Here is an 18,084-nt window from a genome sequence, read left to right as displayed (position 1 = left end):
CTATGTGGTCATTATACCTTTGTAGCTTGTGACATTTTAAAACAAACAAACAAACAAACACATTCATTCATTGTCTGTAACTGCTTATCCATTTCAGGGTCATGGAGGGGCCAGAGCCTACCCGGAGTCACTGGGTGCAAGGCAGGATTACATCCAGGAGGGGGCTACCAGGAGTACTTCACAGGGAGACACACACACCTATGGACACTTTTGAGTCGCCAGTCGACCTACCAATTTGTGTTGGCGACTCAAAACACACACACCAAACTCCTCACAGACTGTCACCCAGAGCGGGACTTGAACCCACAACCTCCAGCTCACTGGCCGGTACCTCCTGCACCACCATGCCACCCACAAACTGTGGAGTTCAGAAATCAGAAATTGTCTCTCTCCCCACCCTCTGCCAAAGTAAATCTCTCAAGACCAAAATATATGATTTATGAAGACATTAGGAAACAAAATATTTACACCCAGTACCTGCAGTTACAGATACTACAAGTTTTGCATAAACTGACATTGAGAAACCTCTGTAAAACGTTAATTAAATTACTTTGATATTATTGCTAATAATGTGCTTGTACCTTATAAATGGATGCACTTCATGTCTATGTCAGATCTGGCATTGTCAGGCTCTAGAGAGTTGTCTGGTACCTTTCGCCACTTAACGTGGCCAACAACCGGCTAATACTGCAGTAAAAGGAGTGCAGCAGCGTCTGTGGCTGTGACTAGATATCCAGTGACCACAGAACGGTGGCTAATATAGCTTTGAAAATGTGTGAAGTGCACTTATAAGTCTATGGCATTTTGACCCCTTTCCTGCAAATAGTTCAGGATAAATTAACATTAAATAACTTAGTACTAAGTAAGAAATTATGGAAATTATGAAATAATACATATAAAATAATTTATAACTCAGTATTTCATAATTATGATGTAGTATCTCGTAATTGTCAATAGCCATCGCATATTTTATTACATACTCTGAGGATTCCGAAGGGTATAGCTTTTGTAGTAGGCAAGGCAATAGGGGACAGTGACCTCTAAACGGAACGCTCCCATTTATGGTTGAGTGTGAGTACGACAGTCCGGAGCTGTCCGCTTTCAAAAAGAACTGCTACTTCACGGTAAACTACGTGAATACAGTAATGTAAACAGTACATGAGTGACAGTCCAGCCGAGTCACGCGGAGGTTTCTGCGGTTGCCAGGCAACTCTGTGTTGTTGCTCCCGTGGAGTCGCTCGGAGACTCACGCGCTGTGGTCAGTTCAGTGTCCAGCATGTCCGCCACGACCCGCAGCCGTGGATCTGTCATCACACACAACAACGCTACATACATCCCAGCGTCTCTCATGCCCGGGTAAAGAGATAAGTCTGTTCAATCATTATACTGCACAAGGTTAGACACCCCTTGTTAAATAATGTGTTTTGTGTGTGCGTGCGTTTGTGTTGGTGTTTGTGTGTGAATAAGTAGTTAAGTAATATTTATTTATAAAGCACACTTAAAATCAACTACCTTTGCTCAAAGTTCTTTACAATAGAGGAAGATAATAAAAATATACATAGGGATGGGGAGAGGGGAAAACAAAGAAAAATATAAATAAAAATATTATACACAGCATACAGCAATTTATACTTTATTTATTTCAGTATGTTCTGTTGAGTTAGGTGTACAGTGTGATACAAATTGTGAGACAAATGTAGACATAATATTGCCCAAAGTTCCTCTCTAGTTCCTGTTCTATGAAGGTTTTACTTCAAATATTCAAACATTTCTGTTCAAATTTAATTGCATTGAGCCTCATAAGCATAAGTGAGGTCATTTATTGATGTTGGATGATAAGTTCTGGATCACAAACACCACTCCAATTCATCCTAGCTCATCCAGCAGAGGACATAGGTCTGGGGAGCTTTATACCCCTATAGCTGACATTGTGTACAGGACCTTAGGCTCTTGCATGGCTGTTCTAAAGCTGTTCTAAAAATGCTCTTCTGTGGAGATTATACAGTACAAATGTGTGCAAACTAAAGTAGCTTTATCAAAGCAGCCCTGATAGAGAATTCGGAATCAGGTTTTGCAGATGCAAGTATTAATTCAACACCTGAACTCTTTAGGTACACTGGGCATGTGCCAACCTCTAAGTTCCAGTATGGAGTGACGTATGGAAATGCAACCATCAGGTATTTTCTGGACTCCCGGTGTGCAGCCATAAACCCCAGTACAAGTCCATACAGCTCAGACGGCATGATCCCAACCAGCTCCTGTACTGGATGTCTGGACACTACACTGCCGTCACGGAACAGAGACAGAAACCATTCAAGCCCCTACTGGGCACGTTATAACATAGATTACGAACGCCAACGAGAGATTAAAACCTTCAGTGAGGTGAGAAGTGTCAGTATATTGTACTCTATGGTCTTCATGAGGTGTCTGTATTTCACTGAGTGCTAAATAAAATATGGAAACCATAACTGTGAACACAGTTGATTGCTGAACCTCTTAAATTTAAAGGTTGCAGAAAGGGTTCTCGGAAATGAATAGTTACATTTGAGGTATTTCAAGGGCCCATAACCTAAATATTTGTGTTATAAGGGTCCATTAATGATGTTTAAGTATCAATTTCAAATGGCATTTTCAAAAATTACTTTTGTTACTGAGAATTTTAAAGGAAATTGTAAATCATTTTTCTAATTGTCTGCCATCATATAATGTTTCATTCAAAAAGCAAAAGGTGGATGCAAAGTTCATGGCTTGTGAAATAAAACATGTAGAAAATGCTTAGTTTCCATATGTGGACTGTATTGACTTGGGAGAAGATGAAGTGTTTGGAACCTACAGCAATGTTTTTGTACTAAACTGTCCCTTATATGGGCCTTTTAAAACCTCTTTACTCAGAGGTCTTTAATGCAATTTAAAGCATTTCTTTCACTGAGTTGCCCCAAAGAAAGCTTCATGGCATCTTCATTTTCATGAGTATGTCAGGAAAAATACAGTAATAAATAATTTCTGAGAACAGAGCAGAAAGCTGAAGGAGATGCCCTGGGGCACAAAAGAAAGTTTGTGTACTCAATGTTTTCTCACTACTTCTTCTCTTGCAGCTGGCACAGAAACACAGGGATAACTACAGAGACAAAACTGGCACTCTGCAACCTGTCGGGTACTTCATTGTTCCTGTGAAGGTCAATGAGAAGTTCTCCTGGGAAACTATGTAAGAACGGAGCACACAGAGTCATCACATTGGACATAGCCTCTGGCTCTGACTAGTTTACAGACAGATCAAAACCTCATTGATCACAAAGGCTATGCCTAGGTTACAACAGAAACAAAAAAGACTGTGAACTTCATGTTATGACTATATAGATTTATGACTGTATATGTATTAGTGTTGGTGCTTTTATAACCGCTGTAATAAGACTTCAGTAAGTATTGAATTTAATTTGGACTCTTGACAGTCTTCCATTTCAGCTAAATAATTGTTTTTGAATATTATTGAAACAATATGTTTGTTGTTGCTGCTGGCAGAAAAAAACTCAAAGCTCCAAAAATGGTAACTTTACAAAAGAAGGAGGAAACATGCTTTTGCTTCAATGTAAGTCAGTAACAAGATATTTTTCCTAATATATTTGGACCACTTTGTTAGTTATGGCAATTGTGTAATTAACATAATGTGTCAAATTGATAATTGCTAAAAAAGTGGTTTTGATCCAACAGCAAGGATTTATTATTGACTACTGATTAGTCACAGAAGTCATATAAGGATATGTATTCTAACATGCTCATTAAATATGATACAAACAGTATCTGAATTTTCTTTTGTATGTGTATGTATGTTGCATACAGTATCTGCAGGCTTTTCTTTTGACCTGCACATAGCCTGCAGTGTTGTGGTACAACAGTGAATCGTTGGCCTGTTGGGGGTTGTTTGACACTTGTCTGTAGGACCTCTATAAAACATTTAAGAGTAGCGTGTGAAGAAATAAATAAATAACACCAGAGACATTGATACTGTCACTGCTTTAATGACACGGAAGGGACAGGATGCAGCAGGCATCCCAAACACCATTTCAACTCACCTCAAAGGTAATGGATGGTTCTCCATCACTTCAGAGTAGGGAGTTCCACTGGGAGTTCTTTTTGTTCCTCTAGCTCACACATGGCATTGAAGATGATCACCGTAAATTTACATATAGCTTTGCGTCCCATTTTGTTTCAAGGTTTTCTGTCAGGATTATACAAGCTCACTTGAATGTCTGTCCATGAGTCCTGCTTAAAGTTCACAATTTATAAAGGGTGACCACACATTTTTACATTTTTGGGCATATCATGTGCTCGGACAGCTCTTTCTTTTTTATTCAGATTTACTGCAAGAAAGAAACTAAAAATGGCTGTTATTGTGTTTTAAATATTGTAGCCCCAGGTCTCTTTAACCACCACTATAAAGGAATCTGAATTAGTAAGTTGCTCTATAATGCAGTTTCACACCAAACCCCTCTGGATGGCTGTTTATGTCTCTTTATGATTGAATTATGAAGGAATTCTGAAAAACTGGTGGAATTAAAGTGTTTTTCCCACATATATTTGTCATATACTAAATGTAAATTTTAAGTGAGAGGTAAATGAGAATGAGATGAGCCCACTGTGAAATGCTCCACAGGGAACCAAAGTGGTTCTTTTGTGGCGATGGTGGCACAAACTCTTTTTCGTGCCTTTATTTTTATGACAGTAGATGGTGAGCAAGTTCAAAACTGCACTTGTGCCATGAGCCTCTGAGGATTGGAATGACTTCTAGAGTTTCTTTCACTATCTTTCACTATCTCTCACTCTCTCTCTCTCTCTCTCTCTCTCTCTCTCTCTCACACACACACACACACACACACACACGCACGCACACTGATCTAATTAGACATTACTGGGAGGTCCCCTGGAGCAGTTATAGAGCATGGCTGCTGAATGGTTATTGGTAATGCAGGTTTATCTGCTGACGCAGTGCTCTGTGCAGTTAACTGTAGCTCAGTTGAACATTTTTTTTAGCTCTGCTTAGGTTTGTGTAGAATGTGTTCTATTTTCAGCCGCCATTAAACAAACCTAAACATCCCGGAAATCTTATCTCTGTTTAGAGTGTTTAGAATTTAGATCCGCTATTTGCTGATACACCTTCTTATGGCTTAGGTAGAACTCATTTACATGTACATTTGATGGATGTTTTCCTGTGATTTTTTTTTGCTTGGTTTTCTTTTAGTTTTGTTAATTCAGCACCTGGACTGCCTTACACTTGCTCACAGCCTTCACTTTGAATCTTAAGCATTCCCTATTACAACAAGATTTAAAAACCCGAGTGGCCCTGCTGTGTCTGATCCATTCATATCAATGCAGCACACTAACACCACACCACCACATCAATGTCACTGCAGTGGTGCGAGTGATCCACAACCCAAATCATACCTTCTATGTGGTGGTCCTGACCACTGAAGGACAAGCTGGTAGGAGGCTAGCAAAGTATGCAGAGCAACACACTTCAATCTTTAATTGTAGAGCTACAAAGTGCTCCTGTGGACAGTGGAGCTGAGAGAATAGACAGTGAGTGTAGAAACAATGAGGTGGTCATAATGTTATGGTTGGTTGGTTATATACTGCTAGATCAGCCGGGTCAAATCAGCATCACTTTATTCAGTGTATGTTCCTGTTGAAAGAATGACAAAGCATTATTTTAACTAAGCTAATTCCAGTCTGCTATTACTGTTAAAATATGAATGATCTTTTTGAGCGTCCTCTCATTAACAGGATGAGGTCAGAGACCGTGCTAACAGACCCTGCCCTCGGGCACCAGGTCTTTTGTTGGATGATTGTCTCATGAGGGATGTGTTCTTTGAGCGCAATTGATCAGCACGTCCAGCAGAGGGCAATGTACACAAAGTTGTGAAACAGAGCAAAGGAGCAAAGCCATGAGATGTGAGTGTACGGTGAGTGGTTACCATTAGGTATGAGTCAGGAGGTGTGTGTTGTTCAAGAACAAGTACATTTGCCAGGGACAAAATGTCATTGTCTGGAAAGAATCAAAGCAATCCAAGAACGGTGATGAGATGATTATGGCCTACACTACACTTCAAATCCCAAGGTTTTTGAACGCCGGTCTAATAAGTGAATTCACATATAGTGCACTGCTGAAACGGGTTTGGTTGTGCACACATGGCTTGTTTAATCACAGTAGAGCATTTCCTCAGAATAGGATGTTCTGAAGCTGCAACACACAAGCCTAAGGTCACCATGCTTAAATGCCTAGTGTTGGTTAGCAGAGAATATTTGGACAATTGTTGCTGTGTGAAACTAAGCCGTTGCACGCATGATAGTGAGCAGTACTGGCCAAGAAGTAAACTCATTACCTTGGCCGTATAAACATTTAGGAATTCTTACCAAAAAACATCAAGTCCCTCAGCTGATACTGGTTGGAACGCAACATGCTTTCCATCAAGACTCTTAACATATGACAGCCAACGGCAGGAAGGAGAGCTATTGTCTCACTGTGAGCACACAAAGTCCTGAATACAAATCATGGCATCACAATTTGGCCACATCTGATCAGCCAACTGAGGTTTATCTATCAAATCCTGACTGGATAACAGGAAGAGGGTTCTACAGAGGACCTTGTGAAGTTTGAGGTCTTCTAAAGATGTAGACTGAGTAAATGATCTATTATTATCATAAAAACTTCATTAGTATAGTTTACATTTACATTTGAGACTCCGTAAAACCATTAGGACAGAGCTGCTTACCAATGACTGAGTGGGTCTATAACACTGCTATATAAAAACCCCACCTAAGCCAACTCAGCATCTCCAACTCAGTAATCCTTCTTCTTTCAGGTTTAATCAAACATTTCAACACGCCACTTTAATGACTAAATGGTTCTGACTGAAAAGGAAGCTCTAGGGTTTTGGGTTTATTTAACCCCCTAACATTTAATGCAGCATTTTTATTTTATTTTAATGAATTGTGATTAAAAATGTCCCTTTTTAACACATTTACTCTTTCTCTTTCTATATATTTTCTGTGCTAAGGCTGGCTGCCTACACACACACACACACACACACACACACACACACATATATATATATATATATATATATATATATATATATATATATATATATATATATATATATTTATTTATTTATTTATTTATTTATTTTTTATTTTTTCCTTTTGTGCCCAGGGCACCGCCCCCCACATTTTGAATACATTATTTCATGCCCTACATGCATGTGCACTAGTGTAAGTGCTATTTGAGATCAGCCATTGTTGTGATGGCACGCGCTTGCGGTTGTTCTCTCCGTATACGATATTCTGAGGTGCTAGTCGCGCATAAATCCCGTCAGAGGGAGCCATAGCGTCGGCATAGCCGAGCGCACGCCCCCCCCGCCCCTTGCCTCCTCCGCGTGTGTAGCGGCCGCGCGCCGCTACTGCTTCATTAGTCATGAGTCTCCTCGCGCTCCTGCTCGCGCTCTGCGCCCTCAGCCTGCCAATCACAGGTAAGAGCTACACACTTCAGAAAACAGGCATGCAGGCAAACCTCAAAACGCTAACAGCACTGTCTGAAGGGTCTGAAGGGTGATTTTACAAAGAAATAGGACACCGTGAGCCCACTGGCGTGTTATTAAGTAATTGTAAGGATTTAGAAATTGTGCATTGGCATTTATTACAGAAACTGTGTCTGTGATGAGCATCCTATTTTAAGTGACTTGTGAGCTGTGAAGCTTTACACATGGGCAGAGAGAAGCACTGCCACAAAGTTAATCGTGTGTGTGTGTGTGCAAACTTTAGAATTTCCCTCTGGGTTTGTTGAATCTCTAGGGCCTTTATTTGTTTAATTTGTAAGTGTAAATAATTATAGCGCCCTCTGCAATGTTCTTATTTCTTTACATTTCAGTGCACAAATTGTTTTATTTAACTGAATATGTTGTGGGGTGGAGGGGAATTGAATCATTTATAATGCAAAAGACACCATTTATATTTTATTTTTCACTCAGCAAATACGCAGTAATTGTGCCTTAAAATGTGCACGAGTTTGTTCTCTCTGAAGGATGTGTACTTGCTGTTTACTTAGAAAATCAACTATGTAATTTGACCAGGGGTTCCAGAACTTTGGCACTTGTCTGTTTTGCTGGGCTGTGTTTTGGAAGCAGCACTGATTGTTGCAGTTTTCAGTGACTTATGAGCTGTGAAGTTTGGTCCTGAGGTTTATGCTGTATTTGGTTTATGTGCTTAGAAGAGCTTTCATAAAATACTGTTTCAAATGGATGAGGGAATGTAACTCATAGAAATGTTCTGTTAATAACACCAATAATTCTTAACCTAAAATCTATTTTCCATATTTCTTTATACAAAAAGCCAAACCGGACAAGAATGATCAGAGAGACAGCATTTGTGTTGATGCTTATTGTCCCTGTCTGAAGGAAACAATGTATCTGAATTTATTTTGAATTTTCTTTCCTCTGCATCATGTGCCCAATACATCAGGTGTCCAACGTGAGACAATTTCACAACAGATGGACAAACAGGGATGGTTCATAATGACACTTGCATTAAATGAATACTGTTTTCCCCTCTGTTTTAGACATATATGGGTTTATTATTATTATTATTATTATTATTTTATATATTTTATTGGTATGCCACACCCTGACCCACACAAATTCTTTTAGCTCAAAGCAGAATTCAAGTGTGAATTCAAGTATTTAATATAATTCAGAGTTATAAGTGTGGTGTGCAAACTAGCATCAAAAATGTGTAAAATTTATTGTTAAAAGTGTCATTGCTTTTTGTATGAAATTATGGAAATTGGCCTTAGGTCATGGGCACATTCTGAACGGCTTCACTCTGCAGCCCATTTAACATGAGGAATATTAGATCATAAACTGTATGGTTATAATCAGACACACACATGGAGTAGAACGTGCCAGAAGCGTGAGCTAATGTGTCTGAGCTAACACATCCTCGATGGCCCAAACTCACAACCAAAGAGGCCTGAGAATGACTGGAAGAGACTTGTGTCTAGCTGAAACGTCTGCACCGGACACGCTGCTGAAAGGTCTTTTAGTCGCTTGAGCTCCACTGTGCAAAAGTCCAAAACTGCCCTATCATTTATTTAAATACCAGCCAAAACAGTCCACAAAAGAGTCTTTTTTTAAATCCAACAAAGAAGCTGCTGGTGAACCACTGTGAAAAGACATGTCAGTTGTATGAGTCTGAAAGGATGTGTAGCTGGCAAAAGCCAATACTGAGAAAAGGAAATATGCAAAAATGGAGCTTCTCAGAACAATGGACCCCAAGATCACTGATTGTGTGTCAAATATATAAAAACTCTTGGTGACCTTTGTGCCCGGCTAGAGATAAATGAAGCCTGTAGGTGTTAATTCAATAATGCATGTGCTAATGCAGGGCTGGAATTTAACCGTGCAGTTGGGAAACTCTGTAGTCTGGCTCACATCGAAGCACATATTGCATGCATGCACTTTTAATTACACACAGCACCCTGGAAGTGTTTTACACAGCACTACAACCACAGTGACACGGACTGGATACAGTCAATGTGTTCACTCATGTTTGCATTGATCATATTTAAAGGGTCTTAAACTGAGCTACAGTTTATTCACATTATTAATAACACGGTCAAGCTGCAGTCAGTTAACACTTTGCAAAAAATGCCGTCTGCACCTGTTTCTTTATTGCGATGATTGGTTGGTATCAGGAAAACTGCGGGTTTTCCTTTTGTTTCTCACCGTTTAATATACCAAATAACTGCTACATCTGGGGTCATGGGTAGACATTAGACATTAGCTTAATATTAGGCCTAATCATAATCCAGGAAACTAGTCAAGGGACATATTTCCTACTCTCATACCCTTAATGCTGGATCAAAAGTCATTCTCAGGCATGGATTAAGCCTATTGATGTATCACCGTTGATAATTCTTTTTTTGTTCAGGCTTAGGCTCTGTCTGGGAAAATAGCCCATAGAGTTTTCATCTCCAGTTTGTGGGAGGAACTTGACTTGAAAAAAGCAGAAGTGTGCTGTAGAACACCAGTGGAAAATGCTCTCAGACTGAGAGACGTGAGCCAGAAAAGCAGGGAAATAAGAGTGACCTCACTGAATGCTCAGCCTTCAGAGTGAAGAACTCGGTGCTACAGAAGTACAGCTGGACTTCATTGACCAACAGAGCTGTCATAGAGGAGGGGAAGTCTTCAGGTGAAATGGCCACATAAATGGTATAAACAATAAAGATATTGGTTTGTTAGCTTTAGTGCTGCAATCAGCACGTGTCCCAACATATTACAGCGATGCTGAAGAAACTGGTCTCTCTGCTTTAACGGCCCATCTGGGAGCTTACAAGCAGATGTTTGGACATCGTTTCACCCTTAGGTCGTGAAATCAATTCTCTCTGTCTCTGTCTCTCTCTCTTTTCTCCCTCTCTCTGTCTCCCAAATAAAAACACACATTTTCTTTCAATTTCTCTGTCTACCTTATTCTTTCTGCTTTTCTCTTTTATTGTTTCACCTTTATCTTTTTCTTCTTCATTCTCTGCATTGTGCCTCTCACTTTCTGTCCTTCTGTCTCTTCCAGCTTTCTCTTTCTCATTTCCTTCTCTGATTAACATTTCAATCCCTCCCTCCCTCACTCACCTTTTCTTTTCACTCTCGTTTCTTCTCCATCATCCTTCTCTTTTCTATTTTGTTTTTACTCTTTTCAGTTTCTCTCTAAATTTCTTTCTCTCTCTCTCTCTCTCTCTCTCTCTCTCTCTCTCTCTCTCTCTCTCTCTCTCTCTCTCTCACACACACACACACACACACACACACACAGATGAGGAATCTTGGAAGTGGCTAGTTAGCTGCCACGTTACAATAGACTTCTCTTTTTCTTGCCTTTTCCTCTCTTTTTTCTCTTTTGCACTCTCTGTTTTGGAAATAGCTCTGTATATGAGGTCACTCAGTGCAGCCTGGGACTGCTGTCAGCAGCTGTGTGTTACAGTCCTCTCCTCTTAGTCTCTTATATGTCTTCTGAAATACTCCACTCAATACTCCACTTGCCCTTAGTTCTGCGCTGCTGTAAACCACACTCTCAGTCTTCTTCATCGTTATTCAACTAGATATGTAAATGTGGATGACCCAGAGGATAATGCTATTGCACAAAGGCTGGTGTAGGATTAATGCTGATCTCCTAATACTTCTCAGGAGGAACAGCCTTAGACATAAAGGGACATGAGAAACTTTCCAGATACATCTAATTAACAGCATTAAAACAGAGAAGGTTCTTAATCAAGGATGAGAAATGGTTAGGTTTAGATAAACCTAAACGTTTAGAGTGTTGCTATCTTATACTGAGCACAATAAAACCAAAGGAGGAGAGAAAAGGGAGATTCCAGGTCTCAGGTGCAGTGTCGACTCAAGCACTGATCTCATTGTTGTTTTGGGGAAGCTACTGGGATAATAAGGTGATTTTTTTCTTGTATTTTCCTACAGTTTGTTGGATTTGACTGAACAATTTATACTGGGCATAGTGTTTGTTTATTATTTGTTTAGTATTAATTTCCTCGGGTTCCCTACAGTTAACATGTGATAAAATAAGATAGTTTACATCAAATTTTGCTGTCAGTATGATGTGACAAATATTCATTCATTGAATGTTCACCACTTGTCCAGTTCAGGGTCGCGGTGGGTCCGGAGCCTACCCTGGAGGGGGCACCAGTCCTTCACAGGACATTACACACACACACCTACAGACACTTTAGAGTCGCACATGTGTTTTTGGACTGTGGGAGGAAGCCGGAGCACCCGGAGGAAACCCACACGGACACGGGGAGAACACACCAAACTCCTCAGACAGTCAACCGGAGCGGAACTCGAACCCACAATCTCCAGGTCCCTGGAGCTCCGCCCCTACGTGACAAACATCATTCCCAAAAACAACACAGCACGCTGCTATTAGCAGGCTTTATGAGATTTCATGATTTTTTATTATTAAATGAACAGTTGAAGCAGGAGAACGATTGTAGAACCAATATGGGAAGTAAATGACAGATTTTTAAAAAACTGCATACACTGCAATTTTAAATTCATCCTTGTTTAAAATCAGATATCTTCCAGGAACCTAAGTCATTTTTGGTCTCCAAAATTAGCAGCAACATTTATTAAACTGATTATATGACGTTCATAGATTTTACTGTTTAAAGTGCAATTTGAATGAGATTAATAATCTTACTTTGTAGTCCTTGGAATGATTTGTATGTGCTTCATAGAGTGGGCTCCACATATGGGGTTGGACATGTTTAAAATAAATTAGTAGAGAAAAATCATTGGGATAAATGTCTCCATATCAGTACAGAACAGATAATGCTGATATTGTACAACTAATCTTGATGTGCATGCATTTATATATACATTTATATTATTGCATATATAATCAAGTGTTCTAAAAACACTAACCTTAGCACTTTTAGTCGAGTCAGGCATCAGCAGTCCTTAATCTACCACTGTGCTGTCAGTTGTAGTTTGGAGAAATATTCGTTCAGTTTCTAGCAAGGGAATGAAAGTTGGAGAGACAAATGGAAGAAATGGCTGGTCTCTTGGGTTAGCGACAGTTTTTAGGGTAATGTTATCCATTAGTCTAGCATCCTGCCAGCTGCCCTTCTGTTTCTTCTAGCATCGCCTCAAACAACGCTGTGGTCTTGGCACCTGGTCTGGAATTTTAATGTTTTCATTCCTGAGTGTTCTCTCAATGCAATACCCAACATGCATCATGCAAGTGCATCATGCGTATATCCACTGGGAATCTATGCGGTTTTCCACAAGTTCTTCCAACTTTCATGAAAGATCATCAGATCTTTAAACTCACTCCAGTGACTACTGCGGCAGCACTGTAAGATGCAAGCAGAAACATGTTTACAAAAGATGTAGTGGCGGTTCAATGTTTCCTTTTAACCTTTAATTTACCATGCTCTTTACATTTCAAAAGAACTTTCAGGCCATTCGTCTCTTGTCAAGTACATAGGTTCTGAATTCAGATGAATCTAACATGTCTGACTTATACGGGTGCTTTCCCAGAAAGGGATTAAGCATAGTCCAGAACTACACAGCATTTTGAATTGTGATTTCCTATTGAAAAGAGGACACTGCAATATATGGATGGGTTCAAATCCCTTGACACAACACATGAAAGCTGAAGAGCTTTTCACCAGCTCATGGGTCTCATTCCTAAACTCTCAGCAGTGCCCTATTACACCAGCCAAATCATCCACATATCTGCCTGACAGATAAAAGATGTATTGGAAAGAATGAGGCTCAGGGGCTTTTTTCCACAACCTCGTACCTTAACACACGTCAGCTGCTGGGTATTCAGACGGGAACTGTTCTGTATCTGTATGTCTCAGGTACGAGATCTGCCAGAATTCAGAGAGAGGGAGCGAGAGAGAGAGAGAAACAGATGAAGAGAGAAGCAATGAAAGGGAAGAAAAGACGACAGATGTGAAAAAGAGAGAGGAAAAATATAATGAGAGATGTAGGGAAAGAATGAGAAAGAGTGAAAGTGAAAGAACAGGGATAATAAGAATTTGATTGACGGAGGAAGAGAGGAATTATAGACAGATGAAGAGGGATACAGAAAGAGATAAACTGTGAGGGATGGGAGAAGAAGAGAGAGAGACGGACTGGAAAACGCGAAACAAAAATAATAAGACTGACAGGAAAGTGAGAAAGAAGAAAATGAATGACAAAGAATAAAGAAAGGATGGAGAGCAAGATTAAAAGCATAGATAAAAGATAAAAGCGAGAATAAAAGAAATAAAAAGAAGAGAAAGTCATGCCCTAACTAGCTACTGGAATTTGAGCTCTTGGCTTCCATTGGATGTGGGAAGTGTTTAAAAAGTAGTTGAGTGACAAATGATGCAATGTATGATTCATCCCTGATAAGAGCTCTAATGGTAAAACTGCAATGCTGCTCTCATTTGACCTTTGACCTTACGCTGTACATATATGGCCTCATCCTCAGTAAGAGAGTCTTCTAAAGACTATTCTTGAGGAGACGATAACTCTCTTAAATGAAACGGTGTTAACAGTTAACAGGGCTGTGTGAGGAAACATCACGGCTGCAGCTACAATTGAAAATTATTTTAGGGTTGAAATGTTAAGATTTTTGGAAATTGAGGAGCTATACCATAGGACTGGACTAACTATAGCATGTCAAACATATTGTTATCTGGAGACTTCCATTTAAACCAACTTAATGTATCTTTTTTCCTCTGTGATATGCATAGTGCACTGTAGGTAGCTACACTTTGATTTGACCTGTAGAACATATTTTATAAAATTCAGAAGATGAATTCCTCACCATTTGCTAGCTTTCCAGTCTGTTTGTGTGCTGGAAACTGGTCTAATGGTTTACGAAGCCCCAGTGTCTGTATATGAGTAAAAAACAAATGCTAGTTCTCTCTCTCTCTCTCTCTCTCTCTCTCTCTCTCTCTCTCTCTCTCTCTCTCTCTCTCTCTCTCTCACTCACACACAAACTGAGATGAGGATATTGCTCTATTCCTGTTTCATAGGGGACATGTCCTCTTATTTTGGACTTAAAAAAATGTCCGGGCGGAATTTCACAAACGTCCAGGATTTTGTTTTTCTAGAGCTTACATAGAATTTCGAAAATCGTTTCGTTTACAAACTAGTCCCACCCTCCCCTACTCCGATTGGTTCACTTGAGTGAGAAGGGAGAGTGGTGAAGTAGCCTAAAATCTTCTGATTGGACGGTCTGACTGTAGAGCTACCGTTATTGGTCGATAACCTTCTCTGTAAACATTTAATTGGTCTGTCTGCACGGCAGTAGTCCTTGTTTACGTCAGGCAAAGCACATGTACCTACCATCTCAGATCTGGTCACCCTATGTTTCATAGTTGGGTAATATTCACTTACTTGAGCTGTTTCGGATCACTTAAGATAGAAATGTCTCCAAATTCGGGAGAGTTCTTTTGGAAAACAACATGAAAGTAAACAGACCGAAAGTGCTACAAAACTACACAACTCGAGTTACAAATTAGTTTCTGTGGTAATTTAAACTTTGAATAAAGTCTTACAGACAAGTTATACTTCATCCAGTACAAACAACAGTCATTTCCTTTCCTGAAACATACCATTCCACCTTAAAAGATGCTGAGCTTCTGAATGTAAACAAACCAGGGAGAACTGAAGTTCACCACAATCGTAGGCATTGCTTTTATGTTGGTGTAAAAATGGCTGGTTGTAAATGGTTCACATGCTTCACTGACACTTTAGAGTGGAGACAGCAGGTGCTCACCCTCCAGCTCTTTCCACAAGTTCTCATAAAAAAAAAAATAATATAAAAAAAAGTATGGATATTACTGACATTATGTGACATATTCAGTTACACACACAAACACAAATACACACACACAAGTCCACAGACTATGATCTGACACAGTGGTTTGATAGAATTGATTCTTTGTTCCACACTCCCTCTGTATAAACCATAGAAAATCCTCTGATCTTATCTATATAACACTAGAAAATTATATGTTCTGACATCTTGTCATATACAGTAATTTATCATGAGGAGCAGTCTTATCTTGGTCTTAGGGAATAAAATTAATCTAATTTGGACTTGACCTCCTGACCCAGAGACATGGATCAGCGATGTCACCCAGGTGGCCTTGCTATAACAGAAGGTATGAGGGTGTGGACTCTGAAACTGGAACAGACTTGCCCAGCAGCATGGTCCATTTGAGTAATATTCAGCTTATTCCAATCCAATAATATTTGCATCGTATTTATATAGGGTGAAAGGAATAAACCAAATAAATAAATGTAAACAGCAAAAATAATGCATGAATGACCTTAAGGTGCATGAACATTAGCAGCTTGAAGGATATATAGCCCCTTAGAATGAGTTATGAAACAGTGTTCCCTGGAGTAATGAATTCTGATTCAAGGGTAACAGTAAGGGGTTTACCTCTCATTTGCTGTTTTGCAGTATCTGTTCATCTGTTAATAGGCTTCACACAGACTGCTGTGAGCATTTGAAAGCATTCAACCACTAGCATTAGTGAGGTCAGATACTAATATTAATAATTAGTATATAATAATATTATTAGGATTATTTCTGAAACATAACTCAGACTCATAAATTTTTGATGGTTCTTCATAACTCCAGAGAACTGGCCCAGGGCTGAGGCTTTATACCCTTCTGACTGATGCTTGGCATTGGGCATGCTGATCTTAGGGTCAAGTTCAACAGTTCCTAAATTATCAACAGTGAATTTCTATCAAGAGTATTCTAGCTGTGGCTGAATATTTTTTCCCTTTCGAAATGAAAATGAGAATATTAATGTAGAGTGCCCCAGCCCTTCTGCCCTTGATAGCTTCAGTAAATGTGATGCAAGTCAACAGAGTATGGAACATGTCCTTAAGCTGCTGAATGAGACATGACATGGGACATTAAATGAAACAGACCCAAATGACGCACTAAATGTACGTAGTGTTTGTTCTATACTGTAATATTCTATAGCATAAATAATGGAAATGCAATTAGCGGCACTACTAAGGCTTTTCCTGAATGTCTTCCAGAGTGATGGAAGCATGCTGCTGAAGGCTCAGCCAGGCCTCATAAACTGTTTATTTTAGGGTTAAAGACTTAAGTCTTGTTTTGTTTTTATATGAGCTTGATCGGATCAAAATGTTAATGCACCCAAATGTCATAAATTTTCAGATGGACCAGATCATAGACTGTTTGGAACATTTAGATTGTGTGTGTTTGTGTTTGTGTTTTAGAACCACAATTGACATATATTACAAGCCCCCCAGACAGTTTTGAAAGACATCTAATGGAGTTGTGTTATGCAGCAACCATTAGAAATGTGTTTTGCCTTTGGTGCAATCTGGGACCAATGAAATACTGTAGTAGCTGTTCACTTTAAACAGTATATGGCCAAAATGTGTTCTGCATATCACACATGAGACTACTCAGCCAATCAGATCTGTGCATTATGATGAGTGCTGTGACTCCAATGAGTGATACACAAAGGGCAGGGCTCCAGACACTGCTGTCCTGTGTCCAGTACTAATAGCCCAAGGGACATGATAAAAGCTCTTTTGGGACACTTTCAGGACGACAGTAGCTGCGTTCCAAAGCCTAGGCTGTGGCTGAGCTACGTCACAGAAGGCTTTTCCAATGTGAAGGATCCTTCGTATACAGCTGAGAAATGCAGCCTACGCTCCGATCGATTTGAAGGAAGAAAGAGATGTATCCTTTGTGGCCCTCAGTTCCCCACAATTCTCTGTGCGTGTACGGCAACTTAGAGAAAATCTTACATTCAGAATTTGTTTACCTTGTAAAGTGTAAAATAACTAATTAAACATACTATTTGTCTCCGTACCATATTTAATCAAAAAGCTTATTGGAGAATTACAGTACCACTGAAAGCATATATTTAGTAGGTTGTTTGTTTTTTTAATCTCAGTTGAAATGTAAAGGTTTAAAGATGAAGTTTGAGTGTTTATACGTTGATGTATGAGTTTTAATATTTTTTAAGTATTATTTTCTTGCACAATAATATTAATAAAAAAAAAAATAACAAGCAAATACAACTTACATTCATGTTAGCGCTTCAAGGTAGATAAGACCTTCTCGGTGACGTCACAGCACACCTTTCCATTTGTGTGCTCGGGTTAACAAGAAGAAGTCTTCATAGGGCAGGCCTACAGAGGACACGTCGTAACTCGATTGCAGCCTATGCTTTGGAATGCAGCTAGTGTTGTGTGAGTTAAACCCAGAAACTTTAAAAATAAGGGAACTATCACAGGTTGAAATTAGTCCTTTAGCATAAAGAGCCAATCAGCTTACTGTTAACAGATAAAGTCCCACCCTCCAGCAATAAGTGCCAATCAGCTTTCTGTTAACAAATAAAGTCCTGCCCTCCAGCAATAAGAACCAATCAGACAGCTGGTTATGTAAATGCAACTATAAGTCATTAAGGACTTTATTTACATATGCAAAAATATTTTTCAAAATCATCATTTTATTTGTAAATTATAC

At 39.4% G+C, this 18,084-nt stretch overlaps 2 protein-coding genes across 2 annotated transcripts in view; both read left to right on the top strand.

The window, feature by feature from the left end:
- The first annotated feature begins 1,077 nt into the window (after nucleotides 1-1,077).
- cimip2c (ciliary microtubule inner protein 2C) lies at nucleotides 1,078-3,703 on the top strand. Its single transcript, XM_066676020.1, has 3 exons — nucleotides 1,078-1,356; nucleotides 2,112-2,382; nucleotides 3,096-3,703. The coding sequence occupies exons 1-3, from the start codon at nucleotides 1,277-1,279 to the stop codon at nucleotides 3,207-3,209; spliced, it is 465 nt and encodes a 154-aa protein (XP_066532117.1). The 5' UTR covers nucleotides 1,078-1,276; the 3' UTR covers nucleotides 3,210-3,703.
- A 3,765-nt stretch (nucleotides 3,704-7,468) lies between these two features.
- fndc1 (fibronectin type III domain containing 1) overlaps nucleotides 7,469-18,084 on the top strand; it is a 51,769-nt gene continuing 41,153 nt past the window's right edge. The window contains exon 1 of the mRNA XM_066677837.1: nucleotides 7,469-7,523. Within this exon, the coding sequence (XP_066533934.1) occupies nucleotides 7,469-7,523 (55 nt within the window). The remainder of the gene's footprint in view (nucleotides 7,524-18,084) is intronic.

The sequence above is a fragment of the Hoplias malabaricus genome, chromosome 7 (assembly GCF_029633855.1).
Source record: "Hoplias malabaricus isolate fHopMal1 chromosome 7, fHopMal1.hap1, whole genome shotgun sequence".
Lineage (NCBI taxonomy): Eukaryota > Metazoa > Chordata > Actinopteri > Characiformes > Erythrinidae > Hoplias > Hoplias malabaricus.
This window is presented reverse-complemented; position numbering and strand designations above follow the sequence as displayed.

Excerpts from the sequence above, each read along its gene's own strand:
- cimip2c (XM_066676020.1), top strand. The coding sequence starts at position 1,277 with ATGTCCGCCACGACCCGCAGCCGTGGATCTGTCATCACACACAACAAC. Across the intron at positions 1,357-2,111 it reads CCAGCGTCTCTCATGCCCGG|GTACACTGGGCATGTGCCAA; the intron begins GTAAAGAGATAA and ends TGAACTCTTTAG. Across the intron at positions 2,383-3,095 it reads AGATTAAAACCTTCAGTGAG|CTGGCACAGAAACACAGGGA; the intron begins GTGAGAAGTGTC and ends CTTCTCTTGCAG.